Raw genomic sequence first — 21,182 nt, forward strand, 5'->3', positions numbered from 1 at the left:
ATAGATTGACTGACTTACTCATCTATTTGCCTCTGAGTATCCAAATGCTTTAAAACTATTAGGTGAAAAGGTTGTTTTTGATGAATTGATTTTGCACTTCTTTCAAAAGTCAGTGAGCATTTCTGTGTGGTTCTATTGCTAAGCTAGAGCCTGTTCCATTTATTTATGAGTTTATCCCCTCCAGCAATATCAGAGAGTAATTAAATATTTTAGGTACATAATAGATCAAAATGTAACAGGAAAATTTGTAGTGATTCCTCATTTTCAAAAGTGTTTCAGCTCTTCTAGATCCACTACCTTTTCATACTAATCTTAGAATAATCTTTGTTATATACAACAAAATCTCTTGCTGGAATCTTGATGAATTCATTAATTTGTATATCGACTTAGAGCAACTGAAATATTAACTGTTGAGTCTTTCAGTTCATAAACACAATACATCTTTCCATTTACTCAGATCATCTTTGATTTCTTTCATCAGCATCTTTGATTTTCAGCATACAGTTACATTTTCGGTTGGTTAGATTTATGTTTAAATGTTTCAATAATTTTTTGAGACATTCTAACTCTTAATTTCTTAATCGTAGTTTCTACATTCTTATGGCAAATATGAAGAAAGTAGGTTTTTTTAAAAATAACTTACATCTTGTGACCTTGCTTAGTTATAAATAGGGATATTTTTATTTGTTCCTGTTTGTTCTAATTTCCTTTTCCTGACTTAATGCACTAGCTAGAATTTCCAACACTGTGTAGAATAAGAGGGATGTCCTCGCCTTGTTCTTAATCTTGAAGGGAAAGCATTCAGTTTTTCAACATTAAGTATAATGACAGACTTGAGTTATATAAATAACAATTCTTTATAAAACTGAAGAACTTCTCTTGAGTTTTTATCATAAATGGACATTCAACTATGAAATGTTTTTTTCTGCATTAATTAACATGGTCATGAACTTATTCTTTGTTAATAGAGTAGACTCCATTGACTAATTTTTTGAATATTGCATCAGTCTTGCATCTCTGGAGGGAAAAACTCTCACTTGGTCATGGTAACTCCTTTTATATATTGCTTAATTCTATTTGCTAATATTTTGTTAAGAATTGTTAAGTCCACATTCATAAGGGATAATGATCTACATAGTTTTCTTTTCTGGACTGTTTTTATCTGACTTTGGGATCATGGTAACATTATTTTCCATTGTTACTTTCAATTGGCCTGTATCATTATATGTCAAATGAGTTTCTGTAAAAAGCATACAGTTGGAAAACAATTTATAATCCACATTGTCAACAGTGGTCTTCTATTTGTAAACTTAGACCATTTTACACTCAGCATAATTATTGATATGTCAAAGTATGCAATTTTGCCGGGTACAGTGGCGCAAGCCTGTTATCACAGCAGCTCAGGATGGTGGGGCAGGAGGATCGTGAGTTCAGCCTCAGCAATGGTGAAGTGCTAAGCAACTCAGTGAGACACTGTCTCTAAATCTAAAAAAATACAAAAGAGGGCTGGGGATGTGGTCGAGTGCCCCTGAATTCAATCCCGGGTTAAATAAGTATGCAATTTTATTTTTTGTTTTGTTGTTTTCCCCATTGTTTTTTTTTTTCCCCCTTTCCTGCCTACCTGGGGGTTACTATAACATATTTTAGAATTCTGTTTTAATTTATGTATAGTATTGTTGAACCACATCAAACTATTATAATTTTTGCTTCAATTCTTAAGCATAATTTAGAAGACACAAGAAGATTCTATGTACCCATAATTTTGCTTACCAGATTCTAACATTAAGATTCCTTCTTTTTATTATTTCCTTTCTATTTAAAAAACTTTGTTTGCCAATCTTCCAGGGTACTTGCTGGTGTTAAGTTCTCTTTAGTTTTGAAAATGTTTTGATTTCCCCTTCATTCCTAAATGACGCTTTCACCAGACACAGGATTTTGAATTAAGTTTTCTTTCAACATTTGAAAACTGTACAAGTTGCTTGTGGCATTTATGGTTTCTGACTTTTAAAAAATCTGTCATTTGAATTATTTTTCCCTTGTTGGTAAGAGGATTTTAAGATTTTCTTTTTGTTTCTCTAGTTTCCAGAAGTTAGACTATGATGTATTTAGTGAGGATTTCTTGAAAGTTTGATCAACTTCTAAATCTGTAAATTTGTATGTTGACAAATTTGGGGATTTTTCGTCATTTTATCTTTATTTTTTCAGCCTCATCCTCTTTCTCCTTTTTACTAGGACTCTAATCATAACAATGTGGGATCATATTCAGGCCCCTGAGGTTTTGTTCCTCTCCTCTCAACCTCCAATTTCCTTTCACTATTCAAAATGGGTAAATTTTATTGTTCTATTTTCAAGATCATTGAATTTCTCCTTTGTCCTCTCTATTCTATTGTTGAACCTATCCATTAAGGGGTCTTTTGTTGTTGTTATTTTGGTTCCTGTAATTTTCAATTTTCCATTGGATTCTTCTTTATATTCTACATTCTATTTCTTTGCTATTTATTTGTTTCACAATCATGTTCATAATTATTTGTTTATGTTCATAACAATCATGATCATAATTACTTGTTGAAATCTTTATGATGGCTGCTTTAGAATCTTTAGTCAGACAATTTCAACCTCCATCATCATAGTGTTGGCAATTATTTCATGCGGTTTCAAATCTTCCTAGTTCTTGATATGACAAGAAAATTTCAATTGAAACCTGGATATTTTGGGTACTTTGAGATTAGGGATCTTATTGAACTTTCTCTTTTTGATGGATTCTTCTGAAACAGTTTCAAAGAGATAGTAGGGAGGAATCTCTCCTCTTCAGGTGGGATAAAAGTCCAGGACCCCAACTTTAGCTTACACTGCCACCTGAGGAGAAGGTTCCTCATTAATGCTGGGCAAGGGCTAGAAGTTCCACCCTTCAGTATACCTCTGATATCTCTCTGGCTGGAAGAGGTAGGATTGCTAGGGGTAGAGATAGGACTTCATTAACAGCCAATGACAATAAAAGTCCCACCTTGGGAGAGAAGGAGGGGCATTTCATTACAACCTGGTAAGTGTAGAAATCTAGGCTAAGCAGTGGGACTTTGCTGCTCTGAGGCAAGGTAGAGCCACACGTTTTTCTCTAGTGTTTGGCTATGGGACAGCAGTTATTTTTTAGAAGATTTCTGTCTCGCTGGGGTGCCTCTTTTTTGGCTCTCTGACTAGAGTGTGCTTTTGTTCTGGCTATTTTTGTCTGCATACATTTGGATAGTATTGAGTGGCCAGCTTTGCCAGCCCCTAGTCTAGGGTACATGGGTCAAAACAGAAAACCCATAGAATTCACCACCATGTCCTTCTTCAGGTCCTGAATTCCAAGACACTTAGCCTTTGTTCTCTCCATCTTCAAGAATCTTATTACACTTGTTTTGTATATAATGTTCAGGGATTTTAGTAGTATTTAACAGGAGTATGTATTCAATCTTCCAAGATTTATTTTTACATAATCAATAAACATTTCTAAAAGGATATGTGAAATTTAACTAACAATGGGATGATATATTTTTAAATGTTGAGAGTACTAATTTAAAGATTTTCCTCTAACTTGTTAAGCAGTTCACAATTACCTATAAATCTGTTTAAAATCCTAAGAGCTTTTAAAATCATTTTCTAAAATCAAGATTCTTTCCATGTCTATTTATTAGCACTGTCCTAAAATATCCACCCCTTCCACTTCTTGCTTCAAAGGATGATTTTTCTAATAATATTGAGTCCTAAGTGTCACTATTTTCTTATTTAGTTTTTCACCCCCATGGTTAATTCTAAATATAGAACATACTTTCACAGGCTAGCAAAAAAAATCATGTTCATGATTTAAATTTTTCTAATATGAAATGTAAAGAAAATGAAGAGTCTACTTAACTACTGATGTTTAATCTCACATATCAGAGATTTCAATCATCATATATTTTTAACTAGTAACTTCTTGGGGGTTGGGGGTAGTGCTGGGGAATCTAACCCTGGCTCCACACATGCCAGGCAAGCATTCTATCACAGAGCTATGCTCCAGCCTCAGTAATCTTTTAAACAAAACTTAGCATTTTTAAAGTCCTTAATGGAAAGAAAAACAGGAAAGAAATTCAACTTCTGAACTGTTCACAATAACATACAAATGTTAAAAATTCTACTAAATTTTTAAGAAGTTCTCTTTTTAAAAAGAAATAATTGCCAAACTCATAAACCTCATAGTTTCTTAATGCTATAATAAGTAACTTTGCAAATTGTTACACATCTAGTATTTAAATGTTATTTTCATCTGACTGTATGTCAAAATAAGACTTCAAAATATTTAAAATCAACAACAAAAAAAGTTAAGATTACAATATTTACAGAGTAATTTAAGATATTTTTATTACTAGCAAAATTATCATGAGACATTAGCTATTTTTCCCTGTTGAGCAAAATGGCTCCAAGTTTAGAAGACAAAGCAACATCAAAATAAATAAATAAATCACTTTCTGTACCATATTTAATAATTAACTGGAAACAATAACATGATGTGGAAAATGTTCATTATTTTTAGCTATGAAGTTTGAAAAGAGTTCAAAAACTATAAATCTAATTCTTCTGATGTTTATGTAATAAACTAGTGAACTTTTCAGCTCATCAAGGAGTCTGAATACCTGTTAAGTAATTGAGACACTGCTTTCCCTTTATTCAAAACTTATCTTTCCATCTTGATAACATATCAATGTTAAATTTAAACAATTACTATCACCACTAGAATAGCCTGAGTAAGACATACATAAAGACGGTAGTCAAAACTTAATATCACTCAAGTTGTGATTATTGCTAAGTTAGAAGATACACTGTAAATTATTTAAGTATACTAAAAAAAAACTGTCAGTCAACCAATTTTCCTTTTTTGGAGGAACACACAAAAAATTTTAAATCTAGACCCCCCCTTTTGGGGGAAATTAAAGGTATATGAAAGATCTAAAAATGGACTTTCCATGGAGTAGTCAAGAACATAAATTTTCTCTCTATAGAAGTTACAACATATCACAAAAGAATAAAAATTTCAAATTAATTAGAGCTACAGTTGTTTTTAAAAATATATATATTATGACTATGATGTTTCATGATTTATTACTATACTAACAAATGAACATAAGGCTAGTTGAATCAATAAGCTAAAAATTATGTTATTAGCCTATGGAAATTTAAGCAATTTCATATCCCATCCTTCTTAATTATCAGGAAACCAACATTGACATAAACCAAGTAAGTAGAGCTCTAAGAAACTTTGCTATTTATCTTCCACTTTATCCTAGTTAAAGCAATATTGTAAAAATTGCTCTGGGAAAGCCAAAATTAAAGTCTGAATACTCATGCTAAGTAAGCGTGGCCACGAATCTTACTTAAAAGATTATAGAATAAAACTCTTTAGTCATGAGTTTACCTTGTCAGCTTTTAGCTTTCTAAGGAAAGATGGATTGTCATATCCTTTTGCTTGCCTTGCCTCTTGCAAATGGTTGATCATCCACACGTTTTTCCTCTGTTTTGCCAGATCAAGTGCTGATTCACCCTGATAATATAAGAATTTTATATTTAAAATAAAAGAAAAAGCAGAATACTTTAGTTAATAACTAAATTTCCACAAAAATAAATCAACCATATTATTAATTCATTTACATCATTTTGCTATCAGTTAAAGTCAAAATTATGTATGTAAACCATTACATATCTGTTAACAATTTTCCAAAGTACAATAAAAAAAATGTGTTGTCTCATCTTATTCTATAGATTCTATTTTTGCTTGCATTTTGACATATTAGAGAGCAAATCAAAAAGTAGGTATTTTAGTACCTGCTGGATCAGAGGCTATCACTTAATTTATCAGTTATTTCATATTCTGTATGGATTAGTAATACTTATTGATATAAAACGTTCTGCTATATACAGTACCAAGTTGCCAGAAATCTCAGTAAAATGGTAAGAGTCAAAGGAAGAGAATAGGGAAGAAAAAGAAATGTCAAGTTCTATTCTGCTACTACTGTACTGGCATTCTTGACCTATCTTAAATTCATTCACCCAACCAGAAATTTCCAAAGAGAATAGAAATGATAAAAATAGTGTAGTACAAGGTATAAACTAGCAGGTTTAATGCTAAGAAAAAGAATGCCAGGGAGTATAAGCAAGTATAACTAAAATGCACTAAACAAGCTAAGAAATAAACATTCCCAATTCTATAGGTTTCTTTTTGCTTTTACTAATTTAAAATAGAATTTCTACTTTGGCAAAATCGATACCTACATTTCCACTTTATTTAATGTCCTCCTTTATTTTTCTACTATGTCAAATAGAAAACTGAAATGAAAATTGTTTGTCAAAATTTGATGAATGTATAGACAGATATTCAAATTACTTCAGAAAAATATAAAAAAAATTTTCAAAATACCATGTGAAAAAGAATAAAGGAATAAGAAGCCTTAGGGTACCTTACTCATGAAAGATGATTACTTATCAAGTTTGAAATGTGATTAAAAAAAACAAAACACTAAAATTAAAAATAAACAAAAAATAAAATATACCACTACCACCAACAGCAACAACTATTACAAAACAACAATAACAACAAAAAGCCCAACCAATCTTTTAATATCAAAATCAATGGTATTTAATAAGGAATGGGCTAATCTAGGTGTCTCTTCCACAAATAGGGATATTTATTTTAAATATCTCCTTGCTTATTCCAGAATTCCATCACCTAAGTTGTCAGAACCAGCTAATTAATCCAAACTATAAATATTACCTGAATAATAGCAATCCCTTGGGTAACAACTCCCAGAGAATATCCTGCAGTTGCCTCGGTCCAGCTGAGCATCCCTTCCACTAGAGGGCCATGTGACACCTAAGGATTGCCTAGACAAAAAGATTGAGGGAGCTTTAAAAAAATCTTTCAACTCCTCTAGTCATCTGACTGTTTTTGTATAGTTATTTTATTCAGCTGGCAAAATAAACAAGCAATTAATTTAAAGGATCATATTAAAACCAGGCAGGGTTCTGAATCAAGTCTATATTTTGATCACTCCATGTCTCAGCCAAAATAATAAAATAATACTAACAATAGTGACCTCAGCAAGAATTCACATGGAGTATTTATAGACTATGTAACTGCTAAGAAATTCTTTAAGGGTTTTGGTCAGATAAACGTTATGTCTAAGGTGGAAGATCACTCAGTTTTGCCTTAAATGAGAATGAATTTTACTGTAAAAACTAAGGAAAAATTCATTAGAGACCATCTAGGTCAGGCGTTGAAGAGGTAATGAACAACTATTTTCTGAAAAGTTTCTTACCTCTTTTCAAGAACCCAGAAATCTTTCAAATATATTAATTAATTATGAGAGTTCAGTAATTTTACATTCCATAAAGCTAAAATTATTCTTTGATAATTTTAGAAGAGATCATAAATGCTTGCGCAGCACTCAGTGATTAATTTTTCTCCCCAAACTCAATTCATCTAAATTAACCTACTTAACCAAAAACATACACTAGGGGATAAAATATTATCTTTAAAAACTTCACAAATGAGATACTACCATAAAAAAAGAGCTATGGCATAGGCCATAATTTTTTGTTTTGTTTTGTTTTTTATTCTTCTTACACCAAATCACCCCACATACACATACACACACTGTTGCTACTTAAATGGAAAGGTTCAACCTTATTCTATGTAACTATTATCTTTAGCTGGAGTTCTTAAATTCAAGGAGTCACATCTGATGAAAGCCAATGATTCTTTCCTCATAAAATACTGATTCACATTAACTTTTTTCTAACAATTTTAGGAAGTCCATTGGTGGACCCCAAAATGAGACCCTCTAATAGAGTATACAGCTATTCCTGATCCTTCCAAGGATCAAAAAATTGCCTGACATTTAATATCAATTGTTTTCAAAGTTAAGTTCTATCTTATACTGATAGAAGAATCATTTTTATGTTAAAAGAAGTAAATTCCTTACTCAACTTATTTACAAGAGCAAATCTTTAGGCAGATTTCTAAGAAATTTAAGCTTAATTTGACTAGGATTTTAGAAGAAATAGGATCAACTAGCAGTTATTACACAAAGTATACTTTTTCACTTTCTTTGAAGAATAACTTTAGAGTTAAATCCAGATTTGTAGGCTACATCCTACTGTTGCAATTCATTTTTATCAATAAGATTCTCTTTCCTAAGACTTTTAAAATGAAAAAAAAGTATTGGTATAAACTTTGTCAAATTTCTAGACAAAGGAAAAAAAAACAATTTTTAAATTTTTTCCCTTTCAAAATTTGCAGCAATCTATATTCAATTAGTTAAATACAGTCCACATCACTGCAAACTGAATATAATCCAAACAGAACTAATTCCTATTAACTTCACTGCCAAAAAAGTATTTCCTCTTCAATCTATACAACCTCAACATGTATCACAAGACAATTAAAAGAAAACCTAAGTGACTGATAATATTTTCTTTCATTCCCTTATATAATATACCTTTTCATTTCTGCTCTAAAATATTATCTCCAACTCCATTCATTTCTTTCCATCCCTACTCCTCAGATGGTATGCTAAGCTAACATCAGTTACTTTCCTGATTCACTACAATGGCTAACTGACCTCTATTCTTTCCATTCTTTTAATTCTTCAATGCATTCTTCCCCAATCAAAGTAAAATTTTAAAGATATTTAAAACAAAAAGCACATCCCACAGGCAGTCTACATAAATCATTCTAACTGCCTCCCATGACTTGAAGATTCTCATCATGGCACTGCACAATCTGACACCTGCCTCCCAAGAGACTTCAGTTCCTTGTTCAGAGGCCAAACTGTCTGTATTTCTACACCTCAAACACAGCAACCTCATCCTGCATGCTTGCATGGTCCTCTACAAGGAAGTTTTTTTCCCACATCTCTGCACAACTCTTTCTTATCATGTGATTCTCAAAGTACACATCATCTTCTCAGAAGTGTTTTCAAGTCACAACTGATGTGGCCCTCTCAGTACTATCACTCAATTACATTTGTCTTTTTAAAAATTTACTTATTGTCTATTTCCGCATTAAAACATAAGTTCTGGACTGGGGTTGTGGCTCAGCAATAGAGCACTCGCCTAGCATGTGTGGGACACTGGGTTTGATCCTCAGCACCAGATAAAAATAAAATAAAGGTATTGTGTCTACCTATAACTAAAAAATAAATATTAAAAAAAAGAAAAAAACCATAAGTTCTAAGAAAACAGGATCGGGCTGGGGTTGTGGCTCAGCGGTAGTGCTTGCCTAGCACGCGTGAGGCACTAGGTTTGCTCCCCAGTATCACATTAAAAATATTAAATAGAGGTATTGTGTCCATCTACAACTAAAAAAAAAAAAAAAAGAAAAAGGAAAAGAGGGATCATATCTATCTTAAACACTGTGCCTACCTATAACTGAACAAACAAATATTTGTAAATGAATGAAAATGGTTTTATTAAAAGGTGGTAACTATACTTATGCATAATGGGAATGTCAGATCCCAGAAGAAAAGGCATTTGATACTTATTTCATCCTTTTAATTACATAAAAAGTGGAGTTTAAAACAAAAATCTACTTTTTTATCCCACATTCTTTTTTTTTTTTTTTTTTTGGTACCTTATGGTTGTACATAATGGAGGGCTTTGTTGATACATATTTATACATGCACACAATCTAATTAAAAGTCTACTTTTTAAGCAAAGTGGATAAAAAGACAATTTTTTTTTGCTAAAAGTATATATGTTGCTTTGAGCAAATGGAATTCCTCCCTAAACTTTATTTTTTATTCTTTTTAGAAATAATGTCACCTAGAAGCCACTAGACAATTACATTTAAAATAACCTTGTAAAATAGCCAACTTTGAACGTATGTCAAAAAAACTAAAACACTAATAAAATTGTGCAGGAAAAAATTACATGAATAAAATGCCCACAGGCATAATAATTAGCTCCACTATTTGTCACTAGACTCTACAAAGTATTCACATGAAATTGCACTACCAGCCAAGGAAACTACATTTCATTTTATCTGATCCTGGTATCAAATAGCTAATGTGCCTGAACTTAAAGGACAATAAAAAGAAAAGGTACAAAAGTACTTAAATAATTTCTCTACTGTTACCATTACTTCTCTGTTGAAATTCATTATATAATATTTCTTTTATTAAGATTAAAGATTTATGCAATGGTTAATGGGAATAACAACTTTCCATTATTTATTTGAAGATATGTTAAATTATAAACAATTCCTCAAATACTTAAAGATCACGATTGAAGAGGTTTCCTAAAATTTTATATAAATAGAAAAAAAATAAAGCTCAAAAATAAACTACTGGTTTCAAATTCTACAACTGTGTCATTTTACAATTATAATTCTTTAGTATCACCATAATTTCAATATACTGTTATGTATTCAACATACTATGGTTATTGGCAGAAGGTATGCAGACTCTTACTATCTGCCATTCTGAAACAGTTCAGTTTCTTCAAGAAGATAATACTAAATACACTGAAATGTTTTTTCTAGTGCACGATCATTTTAGTAATGTCTGTCTAGTAGCAAAGACAAGTAATATTAGAAAGCAATTCAGATAGTAAAATATGAGAAAACCTCACTAAATTTTTCTTATAGGAATATTAATAAGACTTAGTCAAACTTCTTCCTTATCCTTTTGGCCTGGGGTCAGCCTAATTTACTAGTCCCAGTGCCGTGAACTTTTTAAAGGATACTATTTAAAACTTTTTGGAAAAGCAAAAATCTCTCTATAATTTCTGAAGTGACAGAAAGGATCCTGGAAGAATCATTTTGAATGCCAGCTTAGGTAAAATTCAAGACTACGCATATCTTCATTTGTTCAGCCAATACTAAAAGTGCACATCATGTCTCAGGCACTATGGTATGCTAATTTTCCTCTTGCCCTGTTTAGTGGCAGATAATGAACTTTTCTGATAACTTTGGGTAAGGACAAGAAAATTTGAAAGTTTTAAAAAATAAAGAAAATATGTGATTCTATCATTTCTTATTTTTCATTATTTACTTTTAACTAAAATTAATATTTGTAACTAGACTCATTTCTGAAAATTGGTTATAATCTTAAATAAATCATAATGAAAAACCAGTCTAAGCTATTTTATCATAATAGTTTAACCTTCTCTTCTTAAAGTAACCAAATCTAGAAAAAAATTACACATTGGAACATAAAGAAATGCCCTGATCCAGCAAGAGATACCTACTTTTTGATTGGCCATTTCAGGTTAGTATGTGGCCTGAACTACCTTCATACTTAATTAGCACATATCCTTTAGACATTTATGAAACATGACTCAGAAAATACTATGACTTATAGCCAAAATTAAAGAACATTTGTCAAAGGGCACAGTTATTTCTGACAGTCATTTCACAAGAAGACCCTGTTCCTTAAAGACATAGTGGATCCTGAAGTTTTAGAAATGAGAAGCATCAACCAAAATTTGAGACTACCAATAGAATTCTCTTGAATATATTCATAAAATGTATACAAATCTCTAAATGTAAATGTTAACAGTGCGTGGCGCTTAGCTAATTTTATTATACTTTTCCTGGGTTAGTTCACCATTTAGGGTGGGGAGGAGGTTCTCCTATAAATATCATAAAGATATTTATCAAGTTTAGCAGTCTTGACCTTTAAAAAAAATAAGACAATTAAATGAACAATTCAAAGAATTACTAAAATTTATTATGAATAATATGGTCTAACTACATACAAATTTATCTTCTCTGTAATGATCTAAAAGAATCTAGAAAACTATTCCCTTTCATCTACAAAAATACAAACAATGTAATTTCCAAAAACCAACATAAATTCACTCACTAATGAAAAGACCAATAAACTATAAAAATTATTTCAATACCAAAAGATGACAGTAAATGATCCAAGTTTTCAAAACAAATTATTGCATGGAAGCAATGGGTTCAACTAAATAAGAAGTTTCTTCCAATTTTCACAGTCTATGAAAATTTTTTTTATTGAGGAATTCATATATTAAGAGCCACATTTTATACAGCATAATAAACACAAGATAATTTTACCTTGATGTTCTGGGCATCAACATTAGCTCCAGCTTCCAGAAGAAGACTAATGACTGTGGTATTCCCTGCTAGTACTGCCCAGTGCAGGGCAGTGTTTTTGTGATACTTGTCACCAAGGTTAACTGAAACATTGAATGTTAAAAGCAATCTAGTTGGATCCACACTGAAAAGGAAAAAAAAAAAAAAACAACAACAACAACCCTAATTTCAATTATCGAAATCATTACAGATACTAAACTGACTGTGGTTGCATTGGCATTCCATCTTGGAACACTTCTAATCTACTCAACAACTTTATATCAATAATGAGACAATATTCTAGTATGATGTATGACGCATGTGCAACCCATATAAAGTAATATAGTTCCAAGAGATAGCACAGCATACTTGGTCCTAACATCTTCTATTTTAATGTAGGAACTGATATCATTAACTCCTATGTAATTAAAAAATTTAATTTTTTAAAAGTTCAATCTGGACTTTTCCAAAAATGATTTAAAACATCTTACAAATTAATACATAAACTTGCCAATGTAAATCATATGAAAAATTAATTACTTTTCAAAGAAGATAATCTCTCTGTCAATTCTTAGAAATTGTTAAAAGGAGGAATAGATTAAGAAAATACAATTACTGAGGTAGAGGTAAACATAGACATCAAAATATCCAAAGAGGTAATTTATGTTATATACTATGTCACATAAAACTTGTAAACATTAGTAATATAACATTTATTGCTTTTTCTCATTACTTGCTTCACAATGTATTATCCTAAAAATGATCTGAATATGTATGTTATAATGGTTACATACCTATGTGTTCTATAAGCTGCCCACATTAAAGGTGTCATTCCATTCTGATCCATCATATCTACATCCTGAAAGAGTAAAATAAAACAGTAAAAATTTTATAAGTTTCTAACCAAAATTACTTGGAAAAAGCTAACTGACACATTGTGGAAGCCAATACATTACTACTCAATCAAGGATAGCTTATAAAACTTTCAAAATCTTTATTATCTTTAAAATAAAAATAAGTATTGCCACTAATACTTTAATTGATCAGCATGTTATCCTTTCAGTTTTCCCTTTTAAGATGCCATGTATTTAAGAATCTTTACCTATTCTGCCTTTCAGCCACAAAGGACAGATAAAGTGATTCAAATCTCTGAAAAACTTGTTTATGCTAATGTCTGATAGGAAGGAAAAACAACCCTATTTAGCCCTAAGTATTTCAAAACAGAATAAAAGATGTAATTTTTTTAATAAACTCAAACGTTTATTTTTTATTATGTTATAGATGTACATTTTTAGAGTTAAATAAATCTGCAAAGCTTGTGAGGAAAAAGTGATAAAGCAATCCTCTACCTTACTTTCCACCACTTTCAACTTTTTTAACTTCATATCTTCAAAATAGACTCTCTAATTACTATATCTTGATTTTTCAGCTTCAGGCATTATCTTCTGGGACTCTTCAGTATGAAAAATGAGAACTTTCCTCCTTCTGCTTCATCACAAAAACACATCTTTTCTATTGTTTTTTATCAAGATATCTACTGTGACTTATGTTATTCATGTTTTCACTACTTTTATCATAAATATGTATTCTCTCCCTGGCCAAACAATGTAGTAAACTATAATTATTTTCCCTCTTCTACTTAACTTTTACTTTTTCTGGAACTGTCTTCTTCTCCCTTTTGCTTAGTTTTTGGCAAATCTGAAATAAAACTACCACCTCCTAAATAAAAATTCTACCCTAACTCTAAATCTCCTTTGAAGATATTCTGATGTATCAGGAAGTGTATCAGTTTCACTGCTCTGAAATAACCCTCTCTGATCCACCCCAATCTGGTCTGATTATCCTCTATATACCTGAGGAATCTGTCTCTCAATCAGAATAGGAATCTCTAAGAATCAATATTTAATCTATCTTTGTGTTCTCAGTACATAACAGAGTAAATGATCAAAATGTTAAGTGAAAAGACATATTCATTGACTCTTCTGGGATTGAGAAAGGGATAGGCTTTAGAATAAGATAAACATGGTTTAGAATTCCTAGCTGTACCATTATTTAATCACTTTTATACTAAAGAGTGGGGTGGGGATCAAGCCTCTAAACTTCAGCTTCTTCATTTAACAAAAAAAAAAGTGACCTCAAAAAACAATTTCATAAGACCCTTAAGTAGAATTTAATGATTATTAAATAGAGTAATGTGAATACTAAGTCCCATAGTCTGGAATGTAACATATTCAGTAAATATTAAGTTTTTCTGCTTCCTTTCCTCATCTCCCATTTCCAGGTTATATCAAATAAGCACTTCTAATCCAAGTTGTCTTCCTTAATTTACCAATCAGTGAGAAGAGAACAGTTAGAAAAGTATCCTATAAAACACTGCATATCTCCATGTAGCAATTCTCTGTGAGCCACTGTTACTGATGGGACCATGTCTCAAATGTTAATATTATCCAAGTGAACTGAGGAAGACAAAATAGGTAAGAATTACTATATTAGAGAACTAGAATACATCCTTGTTGGCAATAGTTAGTCCCTCACCACAAATACTATAATACAGTGTTTTGCCTTATCCATCATATGCCAAGAATCAAACCCAGGGCCTCATATATGCCAGACAATCTATCTAAACACTGAACTATATTCCCAGCCTTTAAACATGTGACTTCTTATGCTTAAATTTCTTAGTAGTAACAAGTCTTTTCATATCCTTTTTAAAAAGTGATAGTATCAAAAATACAGAAAAAAATTTTTTTAGAGAATGTAACTATGTCACAGCTCCAAAAAAAAGAAAAAGAAAAAATGAAATTCAATCTTTTCTCTCTTTGGGTTGGAATTTTTAATTTGGTACTTCTTTTTCAAGTTTAGTCTGGACACATGTGTATTCTCTATTAGGAAGAAGGAAGAAATAACAATCTCTGAACAAAAGCTTACAGGAATCCCATGATCAAAAGGGCTCCAAAAACTAGTATTTTTCCCCTCTTTCTCTTAAAAATCATCCAAAAGAATTGACAGTAAGCACTGAATATATTTAACAGATTACTAAAACAATTATAAAGAATAGAATGGCAAACTGAATGGAAATGTTATTTATCTTAACAATGTAAAGTTGGTTACAAAAAATGGAGAAAAAAATGAAAAAAAAAACAAAACTGAAGAGAGAGTATGCTGAAAGCCTCGTCTGTAATAGCTAAGACTTAAAGAGTATTATCTAAATCAAAGTAATATAAATACAGTTTTATATTTTTCACAACAAAGTTAACACTAAGAAAAATAATATTATTGACCTAGAGCAGTGAAAGAAGAAATAAAAATACATTAATTTTGTTGCTCATAAATGGGAACTGATAAAATTTGGGCAACTACCTGACTAAACAGAGGTGGTGGGGGGAATGACTAAGTAAGGAAAGGCCACCACACAGCAGCAGTAGGAACAGCAAGCACAAAGATCCTGAGACAACAGAAGTCTGAGTTGCTCAAGGAATACCAAGAATGGTATAGCTGAAGCAGAACAAGAAATAAGAGGTGACAGAAGAAAACTCAAAAGATGGTTCTGTAAGGCAGAGAACTTTGGACTATATTCAAAGTATAATGCAAACATACATTGAAGGGTGTTTTCTGTAATTATTTAGCACATACACGGAAAAAAATCTTTTACATTCTAAACTGTTGAAGTAACCTCAGTCTAGGGTAGGCAAAGGAAGAAATGGGATTTCATTTTCTAAGCCAGACTCTTGTATTTTATTTAACTATTTTATAATAAGCATGTGTAATTTTTGTACACAGAAAATACTGCTCATAGGAAAAAACTAATCATTTGTCAGACACTTATCACAACCATCATGCATTTTTCATACAAAAAATACTATGAGGACTGGGGCTGTGTTTCAGCGGTAGAGCACTCGTCTCACATGTGTAAAGCCCTGGGTTCAATCCTCAGCACTACATAAAGATGAACAAAATAAAGGTATGTGTCCATCTACAACTAAATGAAAAAAAAAAAAGATACTATGATAGGTAGAAAATCTACCCTTTGAGAATTTTATAGCTTACATAATTTTGATGGATTTAAAAATACAAAATCATCCAAACTCCACAATCAATTAACAACAACAACAACAAAAAAAAGATGGCTCAAAAATTTACACCTCTTTTTTTTTCCCAGTTAAAAACTGCAAGGAAAAAAAGGTGAATTTGTATTGTTAATTCTTCAATTCCCAGGAGAAGCTGAGAGAAAAAGAATTATCCCCTTCAGTGGTTGGTCTTCAAAGAAGATCCTAATAGACCTTGCCCCCTGGAATTCACATCCACATTGACCCTTCCCTGCACTGAAAAGGGGCTAGACCTAACCTCACCTTAACTGATAGAAAGGAGCAGAAATGCTGCTGTGCCATGAGACCTAAGACTTAAAACAAAAGATAAAATAGCTTTTGTCTTTCTTTTAGGAGCTCTAAGCCATCATGTAGTAACTCCAGTTGCCTGCTGGAGAAACCACATAAAGTAGTGGTGTGGAGAAGTTCTGACATGGACAAAGACAGAGACCTTGCTATCCCAGCCAAGAACAGTTTTCTAGCCATTTCTATCCAAATAGACACAAGATGTGTATAAGTGAGCTAACTCTCCAGCCCAGTCAAGTCCCCAGATGACTACAGCACCCAGCCATTTTCACAAGGAAAACAAAACTGTCACCTCAGAGAACTGTGAGACACAATAAATAGTTGTTGATCTTAGCTATCAAATTTGAGGGTGGTTTGTTAACAATAATAGAATAAACTTCCTCTTCTAACAATTAACTTAATCAGCCTATGCCTCTTTTCGTAAGCTTCAATGTACAATATACAAATGCTACTGCTTAATACTGTCAACAACAAAAAAAAATCAAAGAATTTATTAAAAAATATAGTATTTAAATTCTAAATCAGTGTAAATTTTTAAATTAAATGACAATAAATATGTGTTGACAGAAATGGATTAAATTAATTTTTCTTACTCTTGTGTGATGAGATCCTTATTTTAAAACTAATGTTTTAATACAACCAGAAAAAAATGCATGGACAAAAAACAGGTTACATTACTTTTAACAAAATACATTTACTATAAAAACATAGTAGCATGAACCAGTGATATTTAATATGATTATGGTCACTGCTGCACATTCAGGAAAAATCAGGAACCACTTAAATCATGAGGAACTTTCTGACAAGCAGCAGCATTTTATAGAGCAGAAAATGAGAAACCAATCTTGAAGAAATTATCGCCCTGAGGAGGAATTAAAATAGAAGATAACCAATAAATAACTTCAAAATGTTTGGATTAATTCAGAGGATATATTCAAACACCATAATTGGGGGGGGGGGGGGGGGGAGAATTAATATCCAAATTTTCTCCTTTACTTTCCAGTACTTATATCCATCTATCTCAGAAATAAAAGACCCAACTTAGTAAACATTATTTGGCTCATGATTATATTTCTTATTTTTATGTTAAGAGCATTAAAAATTCAATATCAAATTAACTACATACTTATTTATTTTCTTTATTCTTTAGGAACTACTACTTAAATATCACCAGGTTGTTATACATGTTAGGCATTTAAGCCATGAAGAACATCAGATTAAAATCTACACCACTGCAATTTTTTTTTTTTACCTGTCCTTTTGCTATGAGATAAGCAACAATTGAGGTATGTCCAAACTGAGCAGCCAGATGAATACAGCTACATCCTTCCCCATCAATTAATGAAGGATCTGCACCATATTTCATTAGTTGCACAACCATGGATAAATGGCCTTGTCTAAAACACAAAAGAATAAACACTTAATATATACAAAGTTATTTCAAACAGTATCTTCTTGAAAGAATGTTTTAAAACAAGGCAATGGTAGAAAGATTACACATTTTATGAAGTTATTTTAAAATAGATATATGTCAAAATACATTTAGGATTTTTTGGTTCTTTAAAATCTTAACTAGAGTAATAGTACTTGATAATTTATGGAAATAGTCATAACTTCTTTAAATATAATATATAATTACTATAAGTGTATTGTTTTTATTCCAATATCTCATTCATTCCATGAACTGAGCTAGTTCATTAACTGAATATATATACAGGATGCAAAATGATAAACTTACAAATCCAAACTTTAATGCAATCTTATAACTAACTACATTATCATCAGCATGGCTAACTCCCTTAAGACACCTTGAACAACAAACTCAGCTTCTAATGCAGGTAAAACTGGACAAGAATACATTGGCATATTAGTGATATTAACTATTAGCATAATAAACTCTCCCACTAATTTTGGAATATCATTTAAAAAAGAAGTTGTATTGTTTTATATTAATGAAGGATCCAAAGGAAAAATAATATAGAAGCAAATTGACACCTTGTGGCCCAGTGCAATGGAGTTGAATTCAGGTCTCCTCCAAGTTGATCCACAATAGCACCTTTCGAAATATAGTATCTATAAGACAAAATTTGTAGTCATTTAGAAACGTGCATCTTCAATGTTAAGAAATTATGCGAAAAATAAGGAAAGTTCTCATTTTGTATCTTATGCTGCTTTGTGCCTCTGAAAATAAGCAATCTTTTTTGATAGTTTAAGAAACATAATTAGAAGTTTATTATACAAACACATCACTTTTTTGTTATAGGAAAAAAAATTTAATTACAAAAAAGAATAGAAATGCCAAATTAATCATATGAAAAAAGAAGGTAGTTAGAGAATCACAAAGATTTGAGTAGCAGCATGTAAAATATTAAAATCAGAATAGTGGTACCACAGGCAAGATGTGTTCTACCTTGGATAGCTCAAATTTTTAACCTTACTTTCCTTATAAGATTATTGTAAGATTAAATCAAACAATAAACATGCAAGAATTTTATGAACTATAAACTGTAACAGAAGGTCTTTTATTATGCCTTGTTGTTTGTTATGCCTAATTTAAAGCCATGTTGCTTTAAAAGAAAAAGCAACCTCAATGTTTAATGTATTAATGTCATACCATCTTGACATCCTGTGAAATCCATATATTTCACTGAGGCTCTCAAACTGTTCTAAGTGATTACTGTTTTAGATCACTAATGCACTTACTTTTAAAGTACACAGTATAATCATTCTTACTTACATATATAATTCACACATTTTCTGCTTCATTTAAATTTCTGTTAAATTTGTGATTTTAAAACATTATGTAATTAAGGGACCAACTCCACTGTCATGTAAAATATATTTCAAAGTAACTTAACAAAGTATTTCCAGAATTAATTAATAAAGAACACGAACATTTAGGTATCTTTGAATTGGTTCTTAAGGTACCTGTTAGACATTATACAATGTTGAAGATGTTTCTTGAGAGTGGTTAGACTAGAACTCAAAGAATTATAGCTCAAAAAACTATTTTCATAGGAAATATTTTCTTTAAAATACCAATTGGAATTTTTTTAAAGCAATTCCATTCCCTTCTTTAGAGGGGGCGAAAAACTACCTCCAAAAAACCCCCTAATATCTAGAAAACAGATACAAACATTGAAGCAAAGGGACTTACCGAAATTATGGCAAACAAAAATCTCAAGGAATGGTTGTATGGTAGTCCTACACAGCAAAAAGTCTGGGCTGACATAGCAAAGTGGAGAAGTCTAAGAATTATATCATCTTCCCTCCTCCACCAAAACAAAACTGATAAATTAACTAATACTGTTGGCATAAGGGGGATTTTTCCAGTTCTAAGTGTATGGGAAGAATTAGTGACAGTTAAAAAAAAATGAAAAACACATGAAGCAACTTGACAACTCAGACAAAATCCAAAGTTCTACAAGAACAGTTAATCACAGAATAGCTTTTGTGCTTAGCAGTGCATAGTTACATACACCTAACAATTTAAACATTGCATAATGATGTAACTAAACCATGAAAGAGTAACAGAAAAAGAATTAGTGGAAAGGCAGTCTAGAACATCTATTTAAAAAGACAAAATATAGGCTGAGGCTATGGCCCAGTGATAGAGCGCTTGCCTAGCATGTGTGAAGTACTGGGTTCGATTCTCAGCACCACATATAAGTAAATGAATAAAATAAAGGTCTACACATCTAAAAAAATTTTTTTAAATATTAAAAAAGACAAAATATAATGTTAAAAATTAATAAATCAAGAAATAATATAAAGTTATCAATATTTATTCAAATTAAAAACTGGCATTTTTCTTACTCCAATGAATTCCAGATATAAACATATTCAAAATGATATGTGTATAAGATATCAACTGAAGTGTTGTTTGTGACAGCAAAGACACTAGAATCAATCCATTTATCTGTCCATCAATAAGGAAATCAGTAAATAAATACTTCATATCACCAGTTATACAGATTTTAAGAATAATGCAGCTCTATTTGTAGTGATAATAAAAAACCTGGAAGACATGGATTAAATGAAAAAACAAAATTGTTTGCTATCATTTGCATTAAAAAAAAAACATATAAAAGTAGCAACATAAACATATCAAGTTTAAGAGTAAATACTGGCCAGGTGCTGTGGCACACACCTGTAACACCAGAGGCTCTGGAGGCTGAGGCAGGAGGATCTTGAGTTCAAAGCCAGGGCTAAGCAAAAGGGAGGTGCCAAGTAATTCAGTGAGACCCTGCCTCTAAATAAAATACAAAAAAGGGCTGGGGATGTGGCTCAGTTGTTGAACGCCCCTGAGTTCAATACCCATTACCCACCCCTACTGGGGGTGTGGGGGGGTGGGGAGTAAATACTGGATGGAACAACTTAAGTATTGAAAATGTTACTTCTTAAATATGGAACTAAAGGGTAGAGAAAGGCTGATGTTTCTCATTGTAAGTCTTTGAACAATACCTGATTTTTAAAATTGTTTATGTATTATTTTGATTAAAATAATTTTTTAATGAGAAAATAGAGATCAGGGAAGCCTATGTGACTTGAACTAACCCTAACCCTCTCATTTAAGAAGAACAAAGAAAGCTCAATGAAATATAAGAAACATTTCCTAAAAAGCAAAGCCTAATAAAATTAACAGCATTTACTTAGTCAAGATTCAGGAAAGAGTTAAAACC

At 31.3% G+C, this 21,182-nt stretch overlaps 1 protein-coding gene across 2 annotated transcripts in view; it reads right to left on the reverse strand.

Annotated features, from left to right (window-relative positions):
- Positions 1–21,182, reverse strand: part of Zdhhc17 (zinc finger DHHC-type palmitoyltransferase 17) — a 96,205-nt gene that overhangs the window by 25,415 nt on the left and 49,608 nt on the right. For both annotated transcript variants that reach the window (XM_071609668.1, XM_071609669.1), the window contains 5 exons: positions 18,496–18,573; positions 17,753–17,897; positions 12,904–12,968; positions 12,092–12,254; positions 5,429–5,554 (listed from right to left, as the gene is read on the reverse strand). In XM_071609668.1, the coding sequence (XP_071465769.1) occupies positions 5,429–5,554; positions 12,092–12,254; positions 12,904–12,968; positions 17,753–17,897; positions 18,496–18,573 (577 nt within the window). The remainder of the gene's footprint in view (positions 1–5,428; positions 5,555–12,091; positions 12,255–12,903; positions 12,969–17,752; positions 17,898–18,495; positions 18,574–21,182) is intronic.

Source organism: Marmota flaviventris, chromosome 3, assembly GCF_047511675.1.
Source record: "Marmota flaviventris isolate mMarFla1 chromosome 3, mMarFla1.hap1, whole genome shotgun sequence".
In the NCBI taxonomy this organism is placed as follows: Eukaryota; Metazoa; Chordata; class Mammalia; order Rodentia; family Sciuridae; genus Marmota; species Marmota flaviventris.